The following is a 19,554-nucleotide window of genomic DNA, read 5'->3' on the forward strand; positions in this document are numbered from 1 at the left end:
GCGTTTTCTTGCTATGAACAAATTTATGATGAAAAGAAGAAGAGGGATAAGCAAAGCCCATTGGATATTTTTATCAAAAAAAAAAAGGTTATACCAGAAGAGCCACAGTCTGATCGTTCACACAAGGAAGGTGATAGAGGTGTGATTGTGGAGGAAGATTTGGGTGATTATTCTCCTGTTTTATGGTGGCAGTAACACACAGTACAGTTTTATAATAACGTTTAAAAATTAAAATGACAGTATACTTATTACGGTTAAGTACCTAACCCCTATAACTCTGTTTATTTAATGTATGGACTTACGTCCGACTCGACTTACGTCCTGTCGGATGGAATGAAACCCGGACGTATGACTATTTCCAAAGACCTAGGAGCACGATACATCCTGCGGCTTATTCTTAAATACGATGTGCCGTACTGGGAGCAAAAGGACTAGGCAATACAATTTGTAGTTGCATGTATTGTTTTATTACGAGTTAGTATTTTGAATGTTTCATTTGGACAAGCCATGGTCTTTCATCCACTATGTCATCCATCTGAGTTTCTTTGACTGTCTTGCAAAATGAAATTGCAGAGCTTTGACTAAGGATTGAGATCTCAGAATGTTTCAGTGATCCAGATGTAATCGCATGCTATAATCTCCAAAAAATGATCTCAATGGGCGACTATGATTAGTCTTCCTTTGAGATCGGTTTTCATAGAAATTGGAGAGAAATATGAAATTTTTTACGAGGTATAATTACGCTTAATTGGAGTTCAACATTACTAGCATCAAAAATCGAAATCTGTTACAAATGCTCATCAGATAATCGGACTTGTAACGTGATTTTACGTATTTCTCTTTGAAAGAACCACTTAGAAAATGTCTTTTCAAATCTTTGACAATGTCTTTTCCGAGCTACCAAATTTGAATATAAAAACAACTATGTACCAATATTTACCGACGTAAAGTGGTTCTGCTCAAATCACTGTCAAGTTAGCGGCAGCGTGAGGGAGCGATGGCCCCCATTGGTGATGATGTACCAGTGATCATATTCTGCACCAACACAATCTTCCAAAACTACGTTGTAGCCTGAAAGCGGCCATAGACAATACGCAAGCGAATGGGACTGCATCCATCACATTAACATTACCTCTATGGATGATGAAGCAGCAGTCTCATGAATTTGTTAAGAAATTCATTTTAAAATGATCCTTAATACAATAATAGGCGACGGGATGGAGTTTCCCTATCCTTGCTCTATACAGTTCACACGTAGTTATAGAAACTTGTTTGTCGCTGTTGTTGGAGAGGTACAATAGTAAGCTGTATATGATGTTTTCCGCAAACACATATGATACGCATTTCTATTAAATTTTTTTTTCTAGTTCTAAATACCCCACGCATTCAGAAAACACATTCATGAGGACCGTGTAGTATATTACGTTTAATTAGAATTTATTTAGATGAAAACTTTCGTTATGCGTTTTCAATCTTTATTAGAATTTCTTAATCATAGAAGCATCAAATATATCATAAGTTCAAACTGTAGTTATAACCTGCAATGGTGCTAACTCATCTTATCTTCGAAGATTCAGTTTTTCCTAGCGCGATACAAATAATGATCGAAACTCTATTATGTTACTTCCTTTGCAAGTTAAAAAAAGTGTATAATTATTTATTATACTATAATATGAACGTATATAATATGTGTCTTTTTCTTTATTTTAGGTGCTCCCTATATTGCTGTTGAGGATAATGCGGTGGAAATACCCAGCGCAGGATTTTTTCTGACAACTCTGTCGGCTTCTGTTCATCCATTAATAATTCTGAGACTGTTGCAGCATAAACTGTTAGGTGGCCTATTTCAAAAGCGCTGGCAGAATACTTCACGTTCCAGCGTAGCATCTGGTGAAAATCGCAGTCGAGCTGGTTCCTCTGGGAACGAAGATTCATTACGTTCTCGACGAAAAGTAAACTTAACTATTAACTGCTCTACACCATCTTTATCACCTGTTCATGTAGACATTGAAAGAAGAAATTCTTTGAAAGGATCTGCCGATACTAGAGTAGTTATTCATACATCTGCACCAATTTCTTCACTTACAGTTACCGTAGCAGCACATCAACCAGTAATAAGAGAAAGAAGCGTCCCGGTAGAGTGTTCCGATTTGTACAGTAAAGATATGACACTCTCTACGTCTCCTGCCTTTCATAATAAAAAAACATTCAGGTTCTCTAGCCTTAGGAGAAAGAAGAACAACACGCAGCAACACGATATTAGCTTCACCTCATCTCAGAGCAACAGCCAAAATACCAGCGAAATAGACATTCTGGCTTTTCAACGAGAACTTCAAAATCTCCCACACTTTGATACTCAGGTATACCCCTGTCTATTTTATTATCTTTACAATAATTATAACACCTGCGTTATCCTATTATATTATCTTGTCAGAACTTATATTTTCTTACCAGAACTCGTTACTAGCAACTGCTGTTTACTATTTTCAACGAGCCTACGAAGAAAAATACCTTCTTATTATTATTAAAAATCAAAAATGTCCCGTATTTTTGCTCTTTGCTACTTATATTTTACCACCTTCCAATACTTCCATAGAATGATGTGATAAACATTAACGGAATTAACTGTATGAAAAGTTCAGTTCATTGTATTGGAATTGCAATTTTTCAATCTGATTGGAAAATTACGTTCCGGAACTTTATTGAAAAATAAATTTATAGTGTGTGTGCGTGCGTGCGCCGCGCTCTCTATATACATATGTATCTTTTATTCTTGCATGATCGTATCTCCAGTTGGTTTCTGGAGTGGATATTTAGAATATCATATGAGAATTTAATATTTGTGATTACAATAAATAGCTCATGTTTTCTTCGACTCCTTTCGCCAGAAGTGCAGTAAAATAAACTCTTTAAATGCAGTTTTGCATTTAAAGAGTTTATTTGCGTGTGTTTGGTTTAGCTCATTTTTCAAACTTTTTAATGGAAATGCTGAAGTTCAAGTGGACAAAGAGATACATATCAAGGAAAGTTGTTCCAAATGAAGAAGAAGAAGAAATTTGTTTAGTAAGTTTGAATTTGAAATATTAGTATAAGTGAACTCTGTACACTTTGTAGCCTACTTATTACAATCACTTGCTGAGTGAGAAATTTAAAGTGAAAAACCAGTACTGAAATCAAGGTCACTAGATATCAACTAGAAGAGACGTTTTACATACGTAGGGTGCAACATGAGGCACAAATTAGACCAGTCATTCTCAACCACTGTGCCGTGGCACTTTGGTGTGCCGCGAGATTTTTTAAGTGTGCCGCCACTGCGAATACCCATACATAAGCGGCGTCAGACAAGTGGTTCAATCAGTTCTACCTTCCTAGCGGGGGACTGGCTGAACCAATGCGCATGTCTATTATAGTTCTGGCTACTGGCTAACAAAGCTACATATTAGTTTAGTCTACTAGTCGCCGCTTGATGTGTACATATGGTTAGTTACAACTTATAAATTCGTTTTCGTACGTGCAATACCACAATATTATGTAGTCAAACTTAATTAAAACGGATTCAAAGGCAATATACAATGTCGTTTTTAGTAATTTTTTGGCCAAATTATTTTTATTTTCAATGAAAACCTAAAATGGATAAATGGACAAAAAAAAAGGTTAACGACGATAATGATGATGCTAGCGATCATGCTAACGAGCCCAGTACAAGTAAAGATGTTTCCTCCGCCAAAAAATATAATGTTCATCGTAAGTATAATGATCACTTATTAAAATTTGGATTTACATCTACAATGGAAATTGATAAAACTGTTCCTGAGTGTGTGGTATGTGGTTGTAAATTATCAAACAGTGCTATGGTTCCGAGCAAGCTCCAACGTCACCTGCTCCCTAATCATCCTTCGCTAGCATCAGAGACAAAGCCTACTTTCAAAATTCATTATCTGAAAGATTCAAACAATTAAAGATTTTTAAAAAGCAAATTAGTGTGTCTGAAAAAGCTCAGATAGCTTCTTATCAAGTATCTGAATTAATTGCTCTCAAATTAAAATCTCATAATTTGGCTGAAGAAATTATATTACCTGCTTGTCGTAAAATTGTAAAAAGAATGAGCGGTGAATCAGCAGAAATTGATGTTTGTAAAATACCACTTTCAAATGACACAATTCATCTCAGAATTATAGACTTGTCCCGAAATATTGAAGAAAATACTGCTAAAACTCTTGCAAATTCAAATTTTGCTTTACAAATCGACGAAACAACTGATATTACGGGAAAAGCACACTTAACTGCATTCGTTCGATTCATTCACGAAAATGATATAATTAATCAATTTTTATGTTGTCGTGAATTATCTGATTTCACAACAGGAAAACATATTTTCGATGAAATTAATTATTATTTACAAGAAATTAAAATTTTGTGGAATTTGTGCATTGGCATTTGTACAGATGGTGCTCCGGCTATGACAGGATCTATAAAAGGATTTGTAGCACATGTAAGAGAACATAATGCAGATATATTAGTTACCCATTGTTTTTTGCATCGGGAAACACTCATTACAAAACAATTACCATCAGAATTGAAAGTAGTGCTGGAACAATGTGTTAAAATGATTAATTATATAAAATCAAGACCATTAAAAAGTCGCCTGCTTAGTCAATTATGCTAGGCTATGGAGTCTAAATACGAATCATTGTTACTAAACACGGAAGTCAGGTGGTTATCCAGAGGGAAAGTTTTGTCTCACGTGCTTGAATTAAAAAACGAGATAAAGATTTTTTTGAACAATATAATAATGATTTTGTTGGATGACAAAATATGGTGTGCGCAAAGCTGGCTTACTTATCTGATATTTTTGTTATTTTTAATAACATAAATACGAGTTTGCAAGGACTGAAAGAAAATATTTGAAAGTCAACCGATAAATTGTTGAGATTTTAAAAAAAAATTACTTTATGGAAGAATAAAAAGCACAAGAAGGTAGTTTAGAAAAGTTTGAGTCAGTTCCAAAATAATTCATAAAATAGTTATTGATCATTTGACAATACTAGAGCAAAAAAGTGTTCATTACTTTCCAAATTTAGAAATAAAAAAATTTGATTGGATTCGGAATCCATTTGTGATAAACGACACATCGGTATGAACTAACTTGGAAAGAAGAACTGATTTCTGTGTGTAATAACCGAGATTTAATTTCGAAACATTCAGAAGAATCAATTAATTCGTTCTGGATTAATCTTAGATACGATTATCCAACAATATCACAAAAAGCTTTAAGTGTGTTATTACAATTTTCCACATCCTATTTGTGCGAATTCGGATTTTCAGCTTTGACCGATATAAAAACGAAAAAAAGATCCAGACTTTTAAATCTGGATCACGAAATGAGAGTAGCATTATCATTTATACGCCCAAATATAAATGAAGTTATCAAAAAAAAACATGCTCAAATTTCGCATTAAATGTAATTTATCATTAAATAAACATTTTGTTTACTTTGTAATGCAATTTCATTTTATATTTTATTGCAAATTATTATTGTATGCCACTTTTTACAAAATATATTATAGGTACATGAATTAATTAACCAAGTAAAATTCTTTTAAGTTTATCTTATTATTAGTGTGCCGCCAAATTTTAAAATTATTAAAAGTGTACCGGGGACGAAAAAAAGGTTGAGAATCACTGAATTAGACTGTAGAAAGAAGTAACGTTTCTGATAACAAAAGCGAAAATAAACCTACATCTAATGCATAAGATATGGAAAAGTAAAGCACTACTCCAGCATTCTCTCTCTCTCTCTCTCTCTCTCTCCATGAATTTGAGAGATCGGTAATGCTCAACGACTCGATGAAGCAAATATTGGCGTGTGAAAAAATGTGCTGTATGAAGGTTCTGCGAATTTGGCGGATGCAAAAGGTAACGAAGAATTCTATAGAAAAGAAATTGGAAAGAGAATTCCGCAAATTTAACCTTTTTTGGGCATATCTGCAGAATGGGTAGAAACAGAAAGATCAAAACGATGACGACAGCCAAAATGAGATGATGTAACATAATGGTGCGGAAAAAGTTTGCACGAGTTGAGCTACCTGACAATGGACAGAAAATAATTTAAGAAAATAGTGAAAGCTGCATCATATACCAACGGGCATTGGACCCATGGGCATTGATGATGCTACTACCTTGATGAATAACTCGTCATCTTTCAGATGCTAAAATTGCTGCGATTTACCTCTTTGGCATTGGCGTTTCATGGTTGGACTAGTTGCTCGAGTGCAATATTACTTCTTCACTAGTAGGCCTTGAGTTCGAATCAATGCAGGCATGCATATTCGTGATTGCTTTAGATGATAAATAAATTTTACTCCCCACGTGAGACCATCTTCCTGTTTAGTGGAAAATGTTCTATGTTTGGCCCCTAGAGCAATGTTTCTGGATTACCTAACATTTAATCCACGTATGGAACTAATGTGCGATAGGCTTACAGCCATTCAGGAGTCTCATGAAATTGTATAAAATAACAGTTCTAGTTGTAAAACAATGGAAGGGAGAACTCATGGCCTATCTGCTGTTCGTTATACGTTATTCCATATGTTGAGTGTTTCGGATCAGGTGATCTGAAATACTCAACGTTGAAAGAAGCTGCTCGTATTTCTAGGCACACCAGCACTCCTGAACAGTTTGAACTGGTGTGGTGCTTTTCTTGAAGTCGATATAACAAAATAGAAAAAGCAGCAGTGTAGCATGATGTACCTGGTCCAAAACAATCATCCACTGGTGAGGTATTAGGCGGCTACCAAAACATTCCCGAGATAATTTCACTGCATCTTCCGACTTGAATTTTACCCACTACATACAATGGGAACCATAAGGTACTGTTCCGTTTGCCATATCCTGTGGTACGTATATCAGTGTTTAGCACAATGTAATTGAAATTTGAATTTCTCTCACTAAGCGATCTTTTTTCCTGTTCCATAACAAAGGTCATTTTCTGTGGTCCAGCGAAATTGTTTGCTCTTCATGTGACAAGATGATAACACATAATGCGGTCAAATATGTTGTGCCATGTTTGTCCAACTGTATCATTTTCTTCACCACTTTATCCCGGATGAAGGCATTTTTTCTATTCGCATATATTTCGCCATTGATTTATAGACCATTCTTGGCTTCTCTTTCGGTGGTACTGTCCGACCACAGATGCGAGACCGCTCTACATTTCTGCACATGGCAGAAGGTGAATCCATTGCGATAATAGGGTAATCAATTATGAGTGTTTATTATTATACGTCGGAAAATTAGATTTTCTTTTATGAAAATTCTATTTTTTAAAGTGGTAACTATTTTGCTTGTGCAACAGTTGGAAATGTTTACGTATAAAGTACGCGATTTCGTGTCTTGGTGACGAATTCGTATATCGCCTTATTCCTTTCTCCCCTTCAATATGGATTGACTCTTCTTGGCACTGTGCCAGCCAGAGTTCCCGCATGTATGGTCGGACAGTAGATGAAATCCTTCGCCCTCTGTGACACACCCATGCCGCTTGTTATTAATATCGCTCTCGCCCACGAAAGGTTTTAAACCTATAATATATATAGTATAGTGAATGCGTTCAGCACTTTTTATCTATTTTTATTATATATTTTTTATTTATTTTTTTTGCATAGCCAAGAATAAACATGGAACTTTTTCAACCCATTTGAGGATGTAGTAAGCAGAGCATTAAATTCATCTCCCAACACTTATTTGAACTCGTAAAGCATTAATAAGAGGCAACAATATGGACTCTTCGAAGATCGAGTCTTTTATGCAGTTTGTTGCCAAGTAAAACATGCTAAAGATGAATTCTGTATACTATTAATTACTTTTTGAAACGTATTTCGAAGTTCCACATCGCAAATAATAATCTGTCTATTTTGCTACCAGTTATGGATAGGTATATCTGTTTATGTGAAATGTATTTGAAGCAGAAATAATGGATTTTGTATGCATATCAAGATATTATGGGAAGTAACGAAAGGGGGGAAATATATAGCTTTATGATCCCGGTAATCTGATACCCAATTAATAACAGTAGTTGTTCTTCCTTACGATGAGAAGTTGCTTGTGTAGTCCTGTGGAAAATGATTTTGCTTCACTAGCTCTTTAACACCCTGCAACTCAAGAAAATGCAAGGAATGCACACCATTTCAGACAATTATATATATATATATATATATATATATATATATATATATATATATATATATATATATATAGCTAGGTACCCCGAAATCGCAGTAGTTGTCTGCTGTACTCTCCTCTGTGTCTAGGAAATCACTGACACACTTTGTCCAGCTATCAGCGAGGACTAAGATGTCTTCCCTCGCTCTTCAAAAAGTTAAGGCTAAAACGGTCTCGTGTGTTCCTTTTGGGGAATAAAAAGGCATTAGAAGATTTTTTATGATAAGAGATTTCAATATTCGTATATCAAATTTTAGAATATTTAGCCATTAGCAACTATAATATATTGCCAATGAAACGAAAAAATAAGATTATGTAATGGCAAATTGAAGTAATTAGTCATGATGATATTAAATGAAATTATATAAGGAATCTCCTAACTCACTCGATAATGTCCCTTTTGGCGGAAATACCTAAATAAATAAAAGACCTTTCAGTATTCGCACCTATATAAGAACATTTTAACTGGAATGCGAGTTAGCCGGTTTCATATGGTGGTGGGGTAAGGTTTTCCTCACAGAAACTCGAGATCTTCATTCCGCAGAACAGATAAACTGACATGAAAGCCCACGAACTTGACAATGATGGTTTACTGTAGACAGGAATCAATACTCATTGAATGCGTGAAGTGGCTTAATAAAGTTCCATGTCCTGAGAGCGGAGTTTGACTTAGCCTACCCACTGTATTAATACTTATGTGGTATAGGTTTCTACCCTTTAATGGGCGGAATGCTCATAAAAAAACACCCATTCAGAGTATTAATTATGTTTATATGAAGCCGAGAAAATGTAATATATTTACCTGGTCTTCAGAAAGGATGATGAATTCTTATTTTGGTAATGTTATACTGTAGGTTGGAAATGTTACACGGATATCACGTAAGATAAGTAAGTTATATCCGAAATATCTACATTTTTGGACTAAAATTGTTGGGCCGTTTCGATTGTGTTGTGCAAAAACAGGTCTAAAGAATAAAGCTTTATAGCTAAGAAAACAGTTACAATTATCAGCAAAACATTAAATTAGATTTGAAGCTAATGAAATATGATGATAGATATATAAATATAAAAGAATAGAGTAAATGAAAGAGCAGAAATAGTCTCTCTCTCTCTCTGTGTCTGTCTCTTATCGAGAAATAGAGAGAGAGAAAAGATGGATACAACTACTATGTGGAAGTAGTAAATGGTATAGAAGCGAGAGCTTAATCTCAGCTATTGATGAGCTAGATATGAAGAAATAAATGGTATCAGTAAGGATAAATATGGTCAGATTTTCATATTAGATATATTACTTCTATGATACTAATATTTTTCGGACTAAGGAAAAGAATATTGAAAGTGAGAGATTTCTCAGTACATATTTTTGCAAACACATAAGAATACCGTTTTTACAACTTCCAGATGTTCAAAATGATTGAACATGTTTTAGTTCATTTTGAGCATGAAATCAGAATTGAGTAGGAAGTGCACAATATGGAATAAAATGAGATTTGTAGATATCATTACTGCATAGTTTAATGAAAAGTGGTAGATTACCTATAGATAATCCCCTGCTTGCTTCTGTTGTTTAGGACCTTCGATTTCACCAAGTTGGCTTCGGTTTAATTTTCGGCATGAAGTGAGCACTAAAACATTATTAACTAATGTTTTAGTGCTGCTGTTTTGATATTAACAACGGCTGAAAACGGGCAGTTCAACAGTAAACTGAGGTTTGTGGGATAGACCAACAAAACATTCAAACCTCTAGGAGACCAAAGGTGCCACTGCTGCATTCAGTACACAATGTGGTTATGATGGCCTCACTGCAATGAAAATCAACTATTTAAAGACCTTCAAAGGAGGCTATTCCACACTGTGCAGGTCGAATCAACAACCAGATGATATTCAAAACGAACACGCATCCACTCAGCTCCCTTGATCCGTTTCCGTGTATCAGTAGAAACTACATTTTCTGTACTCTTGAAGTATCAGAAACAACACTCAAGAACAGCAAAAGAAAAAAAAAATGAAATAAACAAATAAAATAAATGCTCTCTTCTCCAACAGCTAAAACAATGCAATTGATGTACACGTCATAAAGACTTTTAACTACTCTGACATTAGGAAAATTAGGTTTAATAAGAAATCGAATTACTTGACAGAAGGCTATCGGCCTTAATTGATAAAGGAAGATGGAATGGGTTGGAATAAATATGCATAAAATTCATTTGAAAAATGAAAATTCTCTTATTAAGTCAAAAATTGAATATCTTAATAAAATTTCTCATAATATAATTTTAATCAGAATTAATTAAGTTGGCATTTTAAATTAAATTTTAAATGAAAGCTAATCACAGCTACTTATTTTCAGCCTTCACCTCATAACTTTGTGATCGAGCCTACGGGATCTATATTCGCTCGTCCAAGATCCTGCTCCGTTCCACGTGTAACTTTTGATGGCAGTTCCCTTCAGCTTCCGTCTCATACTCATGGTCCATTGATACGTAGCGCTACAACCGAGGGGGCATACCCTTCCTTGAATCGAAGCCCAATTTCATTATCACCAGGTAAGGGAAATTAACGTTTGTGTTTTTATTTGTTACAGCGTATATGGGTATTTATGCATCTCTCTTGCAAATATATTTAAACGTATTCTTTTTGTTACAGAACATGAATATTTTATTAACGGGAGTGTTAATATTATCACCCATTTTCCTGTCATCTTCACAGAATGATGTATGTTTTTTTTTTTTTTGTACGTTTTTGTTTGAATTACGACGAATACTTCCATAATACAGTACATTAGGCTATGACTAACTAATGTATGATGGAAGTTAATCGCTGTTCTTTTGACCATTTTTCTATACTGAATAAAATTCTGTTTTGGAGGGAAAATCCTGCCGACTACGTAGAAGACTGATTAACTCACTTGCAAATAAAAAAGCGCTGGTATAAAGGTCCTTTAGTCCTTAGGTGGATTCAATCCAAGGGCTGTTCATTTAAATCATATCCTTGTTAGTTATACTAAGAAGAAAGTAGTATTCTTTTGAATATAGAATCTCTCGCCATTATTATAGCTATTTTGGTAGCCAATAGTAGCGATACCAAGGCATTAAAGTATTTCATGCTATCGATATTTCCTGAAATTAATCTGACCGTTGTTCTAGATTATTCCAGTTTTATTTTACTGTATTTTTAGAGGGGGGGGGGAGGGACAAAAGATCTACCTGTAGTCGATGGTGGTTTTTTTTTTTTTTTTTTTTTTTTGCATCCACTGTGGAGTCTATCATAATTTACCATAAGCAACTATGGTCTACTTTTGTAAGATTCGTAACTTAGCACCAATGTAAGTTTCACAGGAACCTCTATTTTCCAATTTGCATTGCAATAAGTCGAGCCAGATCTCAGAACATTGAAATGGAATGATAATTTTACCACTGAACTACGGACAGCTCGCCTACATCTACCCCAAGCTAAACCAATCACAGTTGTGGAAATACTGCACAAACCCATCTTTAGCTAGATAAACAAAACTTATTTATGTATAGAGATATTATTGAAACTGTTCATGAATAAATATGCAGTCATACAATTCTGAAATACGTTCAAAAAACAATTTCGCTGAATACTTTTTTTTTATTTATTTATTTGTTGTTTTTTTAGGTAAGGTTCCTTATATACCCGATAGTCCTGTTCCTGTATCCAGTGAGATTCCATTATGCCATCGGGCTATTCTTCACCTTATGCAAGATTGGGCTGCAATGTGCCGACATGACCTTACTTACGCCTCTTCTGTTTGCAGAGAGTTAAAGGACTTTATGGTACATATCGCATGCTTAGGAGAACAATATCAGTGCTGGATAGAAGATATACGCACAGCTCTCGATATACAGGTAAAGTAATGAATTTTCTTTTTACGATCCAAAATTCTTTTATCATCCAAAATTCGTAAGAGATCTTTACATTAAATCAAACTACTGTAAAAGTTTTATTTTATGTTTTGACTGCATTTAAGTTATATGTAAAGAAGAAAAATTTCTTAATGAAAATCTTACAAGAGACAAAACAAGATCTGTTGCCTTCAAACTTCTTGGAGCAATTAAGAATCCAAACCAAATTCTTGCATGATTTAAGTGAAAGTAAAACCGCTTCGTCCCCATCCAGCCTTCATTCACTACAATTTCATGCACTCTCCGTTTATGAATGTTTTATGTTGTCCTGGAAGAAGCTGTTATTAGACAGCAAAAGTTAACGATGAAGTTATCTGCAAACCACACCACAGGCTCATTCGTGGAAGAAGAAGAAATTCTAATGATAATTTAAATTACTTAGTCTTTCCAGAATGGCTCTTCTAAATGCGAATATTCCAAAAAAGATATTCCAAAATAGTTGAATTTTATATCCACAGCACAACACACGAGTTGAACAATATTTCTGTAAATAACCAGAAAATCTAGTTGACTTCATCCTTTAGATTTCCATCCGTTTGGTTCTGTTCCTTAATTCCTTCGCACGGTTCTCATGCAATGTTTTTCCCAAGCTATCTGTCCCCAATGACATCATAGTGTTGAGCCTACTAGCGACTTCCTGATTTTGAAATTCTGGTAGATTTGTTATTAAGACTTAATTTTTTTTTCTCTATTTTACTTTAAAAATCAGTTAACTACATTTTTTAGCCAGAATAACTGAGCAATAAATAAATAACTGTGTGTGAATTTTTTCCCCCACCATGCTTATATTTTCATTCGTTTTTCTTGAAGATTATTCATTAATTTCCGGTCTTAGTTTTCGGTCCTCTTTCAGTTCCCACGGTGACTAAGTGATTTTAGCATTCACGTGAGTTGAACCATGGTTTTTACGTAGAGGCAACAATTTTCCATTAACTCAACATGTCTTTTCCTGTCTAAGATCCGCCGGCGATTGGTAATTTCGCATCTCCCAATGCGGATTTTTTTTATGTTGAGTTAATTGATTGGTTGTTTGATTGGTTTTTTTTTCTCTTTTACTTTTAAAATAGAGTTAACTACATATTATAACCAGAATAGCTGAGTAAATTAAAATGTATGTGTGAATTTATTTTCTCCAACTTCGTATCATGGGGAAAATTATCGCTAATCATTTAAATTCATCAATGGCAAAATTAGACTCAAGATTTTATCCAATTCGATAAAGATTCTTTATTTTGGGACATTTAAGAACATTTTATGAAAACTGTTTGTGTATATTTGGTGACAGAAGAACACACAGAAAGTTTAGGGAGGCATGGTGTCATTTCCAGACGGACACAATATCTCTCCGTCCAATAGTTGATGGAAGATCATCACCAGCCTACCTTTTGGCAAAGCATCTTGCAAACTTATTAAATAATAAAATAAGATCAACAGAATCCTATATCAAGAATAGTCAACATTTTGTAAATAAACTCCAAGCCATTAAGATTGCACCAACTGACATGCTAGCCAGCCTACATGTTGTATCCCTTTTCACCAATGTTCCAGTAGAAGAGGTAATAAACATCATCCAAGACCTCTTTCCTCTAGTCACACAGATGTTTAGACACTGCCTTCAATCTAATTTCTTCAAGGTTAACAACACCATATACCAACAATTAGAAGGCCTAGCAATGGGAAGCCCGCTATCATGTCCATCTTGTCCAGACCTTTTCAGGGAAAAACTTGAAAAAGATATTCTCTCTGCAATCTCTCCGAGACCATCTACATGGTGGAGATATGTGGATGATATATTCATCATATGGCAAGACAGCTTAGACAACCTAAAATCGTTTGTGGATAAAATCAACTCAATACATAGCAAGATAAAATTCACTCTGGAAGTAGAAAACAACAACCAACTGCATTTTTTAGATATCTTGATATAAAAAACAACCTAACAGTGTCAAATTATCCATTTACAGAAAGCCCACAGATACTGGAAGATATCTTTACTATACTTCAAACCATCACAAGTCACACAAACTGAGTATTATCCACATGCTGAAACATAGAGCCAAAAAGTTTATATCAGAAGAGGAGGATACACAGAATGAACTCTCACTAATAGCCAACACATTATCACAAAATGGATATCCTCAAAACATCATAAAAAAATATCTATATAATGACAACCCCAGACAAGAAGAATCCCACCGTCAGCACATTTCTACTGTAGTGATACCTTTCATCAAGTCAATTTCTGATCAAATAGCAAGAATACTAAGAGCCCACAACATCAGAGTGGTCTTCAAACGAACCACCAACATCAGACAAGTTTTAGGATCTCCAAAAGATAAAAGTTCCGTTCCAGAAATATCCAGGAGTATATTACATTCCCTGCTCCTGTGGTCTTGCCTACATCGGACAAACTTCACGAAGTTTAGAAATTAGACAAAAAGAACATGTTGGTGATGTAAACCACAACAGAAGCATCTCTTCCGGCTTAGCACATCATTTCTGCACGTCTAACCACACGATAGATTGGCAAAACAGCTCCATGCCATATCTCGATGACGACTACAGGCATCGTGTATTTAAGGAAGCCACAATAGTACTAATAACCGGCGGAAACCTCAACAGAAATCAGGGTGTAATTCTAAACAGTTCGTGGAAAAACTTGATCCTCTCTCTCAATCAATCTGAACTACAGCTAGCCAGTAATCACATTACAAGTCTACAACAAACACGCATGCGTGATAATGAATAAGAACAATAAGTCATCTCTGTCACGCGAAACGTGTAACCATAGATACTAGTTTGGTTTACAACGTTTTTTATGTTCCTTTTAATTTGCATTTACTAACTTTCATATCTCCGTAATGCCTTGAAAAAGCCAGACAGTTTGCTGGCGAAACTGGTAGGTTTGAATAAATGTTTTTATGTAAAATACTGGTCTGTATTAATAAAATTGTATTTCTATTATAAAACGACCAAAAATGTATAATTTATCTTGATCTTGTCAAAAGCGCTTGTATGCACTCTCTTACTGCACTGGTAAGTATCACAAAGTCTGGAAATTGGCCTATATTCAACCCATTCCTAAGAAGTGTGACAAATCACTGCCGTCCAATTACTGCCCCATCTCACTCACTTCAATCCTATCTAAAGTGACGGAGAAAACCATCAATTTAACTCCTACACTACCATGAAGGCACCCAGCTGTTAAGCGACCACCACTATTGATTCTGTCGCTGCCAATCAACATGAGATCTACTCTCATATATCACCCATCTCTAGACAAATGCCATGGAGAAATTTGGCGAATCTCAAGTGGTTGCACTGCATATCTCTAAAGCTTTTGATCGAGTCTGGCACACAAAGACTTACGAAGCAAACTTCTATCATTTGGACTATCTCAGGACTTCTGCAGTTGGACTGCCAGCTTTCTTTCTGGATGCACACTATGTGTGATGATAGATGATTCCTTATCCTCTCACCATATAACTAATGCTGGGGTTCCAAAAGATTCTGTTGTCTCACCGAACTTCTTTCTGTATATCAATGATCTACTCCAGTTAACCCCCAACCTAATACACAATTTTGTAGATGACAGCACATTGCACGCCTCCCTTTCATTTGACAAACCCTACTCTACAAAACTCACTTCAACCACTACCTCCTCGATTCTGATCTCCTAGCCATCCATCCTCCAATGGGGGCTCAGATAACTCCGTCAACTTCGACGCTAGTAAAACCCTTCTGTCTTATTTCTCATAAATAAAGAGCCATGTCCACCAGTATTATTTTTGATAACACTCAAATTTAGAGACAAGATGAGATTTCTCTTCTTGGAATTTCCTTGACATCAGGCCTCTTCTGGCATAAACACATAACAACCATTGCATCCTCAGCTTCCAAAAAACTAGGATTTCTCTTCTCTTTCGCTCAAGACGTTACTTCACCTCTAAACAGTGTTGTTAACCTTATATAAATCACAAATCCGCCCAGCTATCAAATACTGCTCTCACATTTGGAGCGGGACTCCTAAAAGCTCCCTCAAAATGCTTGACTCAATACAGAGGAAAGCAAGTAGATTGATAAATGACCCATCTCTTACCAACTCACTCCCCCTCCTCATTTTCACACAGATGTTTGGTCTCTGCAATTTGTATATTCTAAAGATATTTCCATGGCAAATCTGAAATAGAATCAATAATTCCCCCACTCAGTATTAAGCTCATTAGACCATGTACAACTGCCACCCAACATCCTTTCACAGTACACCTTGAAACCTACAGAATGTTTCTTTTCCTTCTCCTTCATCTCTGCTGCTGTCGTACTGTGAAACAGTCTTACCCTGATGTATTTCCCAAGGAAAATAATATAGGCTTTTAAATCAAATGTAAACAAGTTTCTCCTTTCCCAACCCACTACCCATATATGGTACTAACGTACTCGTATAGGTTGATCAACCAACCTCTCGTGTATGGAGCCAACATAAAAAAAAAAAATAATAACACACGAAACATAGTGGCCATAGCCTTTTTTCCCCTTCGGCCATAATTATAACAAAATTAAAGAAATATGTATATAATTGCGTGTGAAATAAATTTTCTAATAAATTAGAATTTTACACTAAGCATCACTTTCGAATCAAATACTGTTGGTTTGGTTGAAATTATGGCCGATGCAACTAAATGCTGTGAAGCTAACTATAGTTTAACTGAGTTGTCTCCAGTCATTTCGCCTGATCCATCGTTTGATAGATGATCGCCTGATTAAATTAGCTTTGTGGTGTTAGCTTCCGGTTCTACATCAATTTAGAGACGCTGTGGTTTCTTCTATTATGTCATAGGTTGAACGTTAAATGTTATTCTGTGTTAACGAAAGATTGTGTGAGTTAAGTCCTTATATGTCTAAAGTCTACTAAATATAGACTTTTTTATTTTTTTATTCTTACTGGTAATTTGTAAAGACATATGAATAAATTTATATAAATCTTCCGGGGTCTCCTGTTGAGTTTATTTTCTTTATTTTCCTCTTTTTTTTTGAAATAGATTATTTTATCTATTAAAAACCTTCGTTACAAATACTTATTCTTATGCAAAAATCGGCGTATACTGTACTTAAAGATATTTTCATAATGACGAGCGTGAAGATGCTCTTTATTCTTAATTTGTCAGAAAAAAAATATTATTTTAATGCATGACTCTCTACAGACTCGACTGATTCACCATTTGCTAAGACAGGTCAATGTCGCCATTTTATTTCCTATCGAGGTGAAAAACTCTCCAGTGTGTAAGGATAAACCTCAAAAAAATGAAAAAAAAAAAACAATATACCGTATTTTACTCGAATATAACTCACTTTTTTTTCCCAAAATTAAGACCAAAAAATCGTGGTGCGAAATACAACCGGGGATTTTCGGAAACTAACGTTTTCTGGAAAAAACTGAAAATGGGTATGACATGACTTACCAAGAATCTTCAATTCGCTATCCTAATCCTATTTGCGAGAAAAAAATATTTTTTGTCATTTATTATTGCATATATTTTAGTTTTTACATGGTACAACATAAATTAAAACCTATTATTGGATGTGGTTTGGCAGCGAAAGAGAGAGGGAGGATTTAGTTTTCATGAATAATAAGGTTTGTATTTATTTTATTGAAATGGAGAGCCGAAGGGGCTTCAAGGTTATTCTTTTTTCTTCTCAAATTCTTTATAAAATTTTATGTGGGAATTTAATGGTGACCTGAATGGTTTTTTAAACTTTACTCTCCAATTAAGAGATAACTTTTCGTAAGCCATTTAAAAATTACGAAATTGGAAATACAATTGACATTACATACGACATAAAAAAGGTGCGATTTATGCGTCATTCAATTTTATTCAGAACTGTGTCCTCTCTTATGTTCAACAAGAACGGCTAAAATTGTATTTGTGACAAAAAATGGGCAAATGATCGAACTAAAGTCTTCAGTGTATTTTTGAAGCTCTTTTGGGATTATTTGAAATAAAATATTATAAAGCCGTATGTCGTTTTTATTTTTCCTAGGAAGCTGAAAATGGAGAGATCCGACCAGGTATTCCAGAAAGTGTGAATGAAGAATATGAAAAGGTAAGTTTTTTTCCCTTTTTGAGACGGAAGAAAAAAAAAACGTATAATTCACCACTATTATCATATAAAAAATAAAGTGAGCACATTGTACTTTATCTTTCCTCATACGGCCACCAAATGAAATCACATGGATATCGCATGACAACGTATGCCGCAAGAGGATGGGACAGTTGAAAATAGCGTGATCCGATTTCCGAACATTAATGATATGGAACCGCAGAAAATCATTGCCAGTTAATCGGCGTGTACGAAGTGAAACGTCACATGATAGAAACAGATTTCGGTCTCCTTTTTAAAGGAAGTTCTTTGCTTCATGGGCGTTCTTTGTAATGGGAAGTTCTAGATCAGTGCTTCCCAAACTTCTGGATGTCAGGGCCCCTTTGCAAAAATTAAAATACTTCACGGCCCCCCTCGAAAAAAAATGTAATAGAGAGATATGTTATTATAATATTTATTGTATTTATATTCAATACAAAACATACACAGCGAATATTGCAAAAATCAAATGCATATATTACTTTTGCCTCTTACCGTTTGGTTCTGAAGACGATGCGGGTTGTTCTGGTAAAATATGAAATACTGTCCTTTTTTTTTTTGGAATTTTTTTTTTAAATCATCCACTTGTCAGGGTTAAATTTTTTAGCGTAGAATAGATCAAATAATATCACCACTTACCGATACTGGCACACCACAGACTGAATATTAGTGAATATTACCTGAATAAGGGAATCCCCGGACCAGGAACATTTTTCTCTTTTGTGACTTTTCTCCCTTTACGGTAATTAAGCCTAACGCGAAATAGACAGCAAAGGCAGGTTATTAAAACTTGCATATGATTGGTGCGGTATTAACAAAAGATCGCGCAACCGAAAGATAAAAGCATATCTGACAATTGAGTTGAAATGCTAACTATCTTCAACCGAATTCCATATGTGAAACTGCCATAACATTCATTATTTATATATATATATATATATATATATATATATATATTACTTAGTTTTAACACTTTTACGAATTTTAACACGTTCGGTTGAATTTTATTGCTGCCTTGGGAAATCGAACTCACACAGCTAATTAATAACAATAGTTTTTAGTTAGATACTGTGTTTTCCCATGCAGCATATGGTTTTGTTTCAATCTATACAGCATAGTTTCTGTATGAGGGAACATGTGATTCATTAATTAGTGTGTTTTTATCCCAGTTGTCTCTAATTGCACTATTTGTTGAGAAATATATTACACAAATCCTCATACCTTATTCACTGGCATAATAAAAGTACTTGTTTTTATTGCCTCTGCAGTA

The 19,554-nt window shown here is 34.8% G+C and overlaps 1 protein-coding gene across 1 annotated transcript in view; it reads left to right on the top strand.

Moving 5' to 3' along the window:
- Positions 1–19,554, top strand: part of LOC150106422 (uncharacterized) — a 766,385-nt gene that overhangs the window by 107,355 nt on the left and 639,476 nt on the right. The window contains exons 11-13 of the mRNA XM_090392993.1: positions 1,711–2,157; positions 11,860–12,089; positions 18,186–18,248. Coding sequence (XP_090249119.1) covers positions 1,711–2,157; positions 11,860–12,089; positions 18,186–18,248 — 740 coding nt within the window. The remainder of the gene's footprint in view (positions 1–1,710; positions 2,158–11,859; positions 12,090–18,185; positions 18,249–19,554) is intronic.

This window comes from Typopeltis vanoorti, chromosome 5, assembly GCF_054136105.1.
Source record: "Typopeltis vanoorti isolate ZY-2024b chromosome 5, IOZ_Tvanoo_1.0, whole genome shotgun sequence".
NCBI lineage: Eukaryota > Metazoa > Arthropoda > Arachnida > Uropygi > Thelyphonidae > Typopeltis > Typopeltis vanoorti.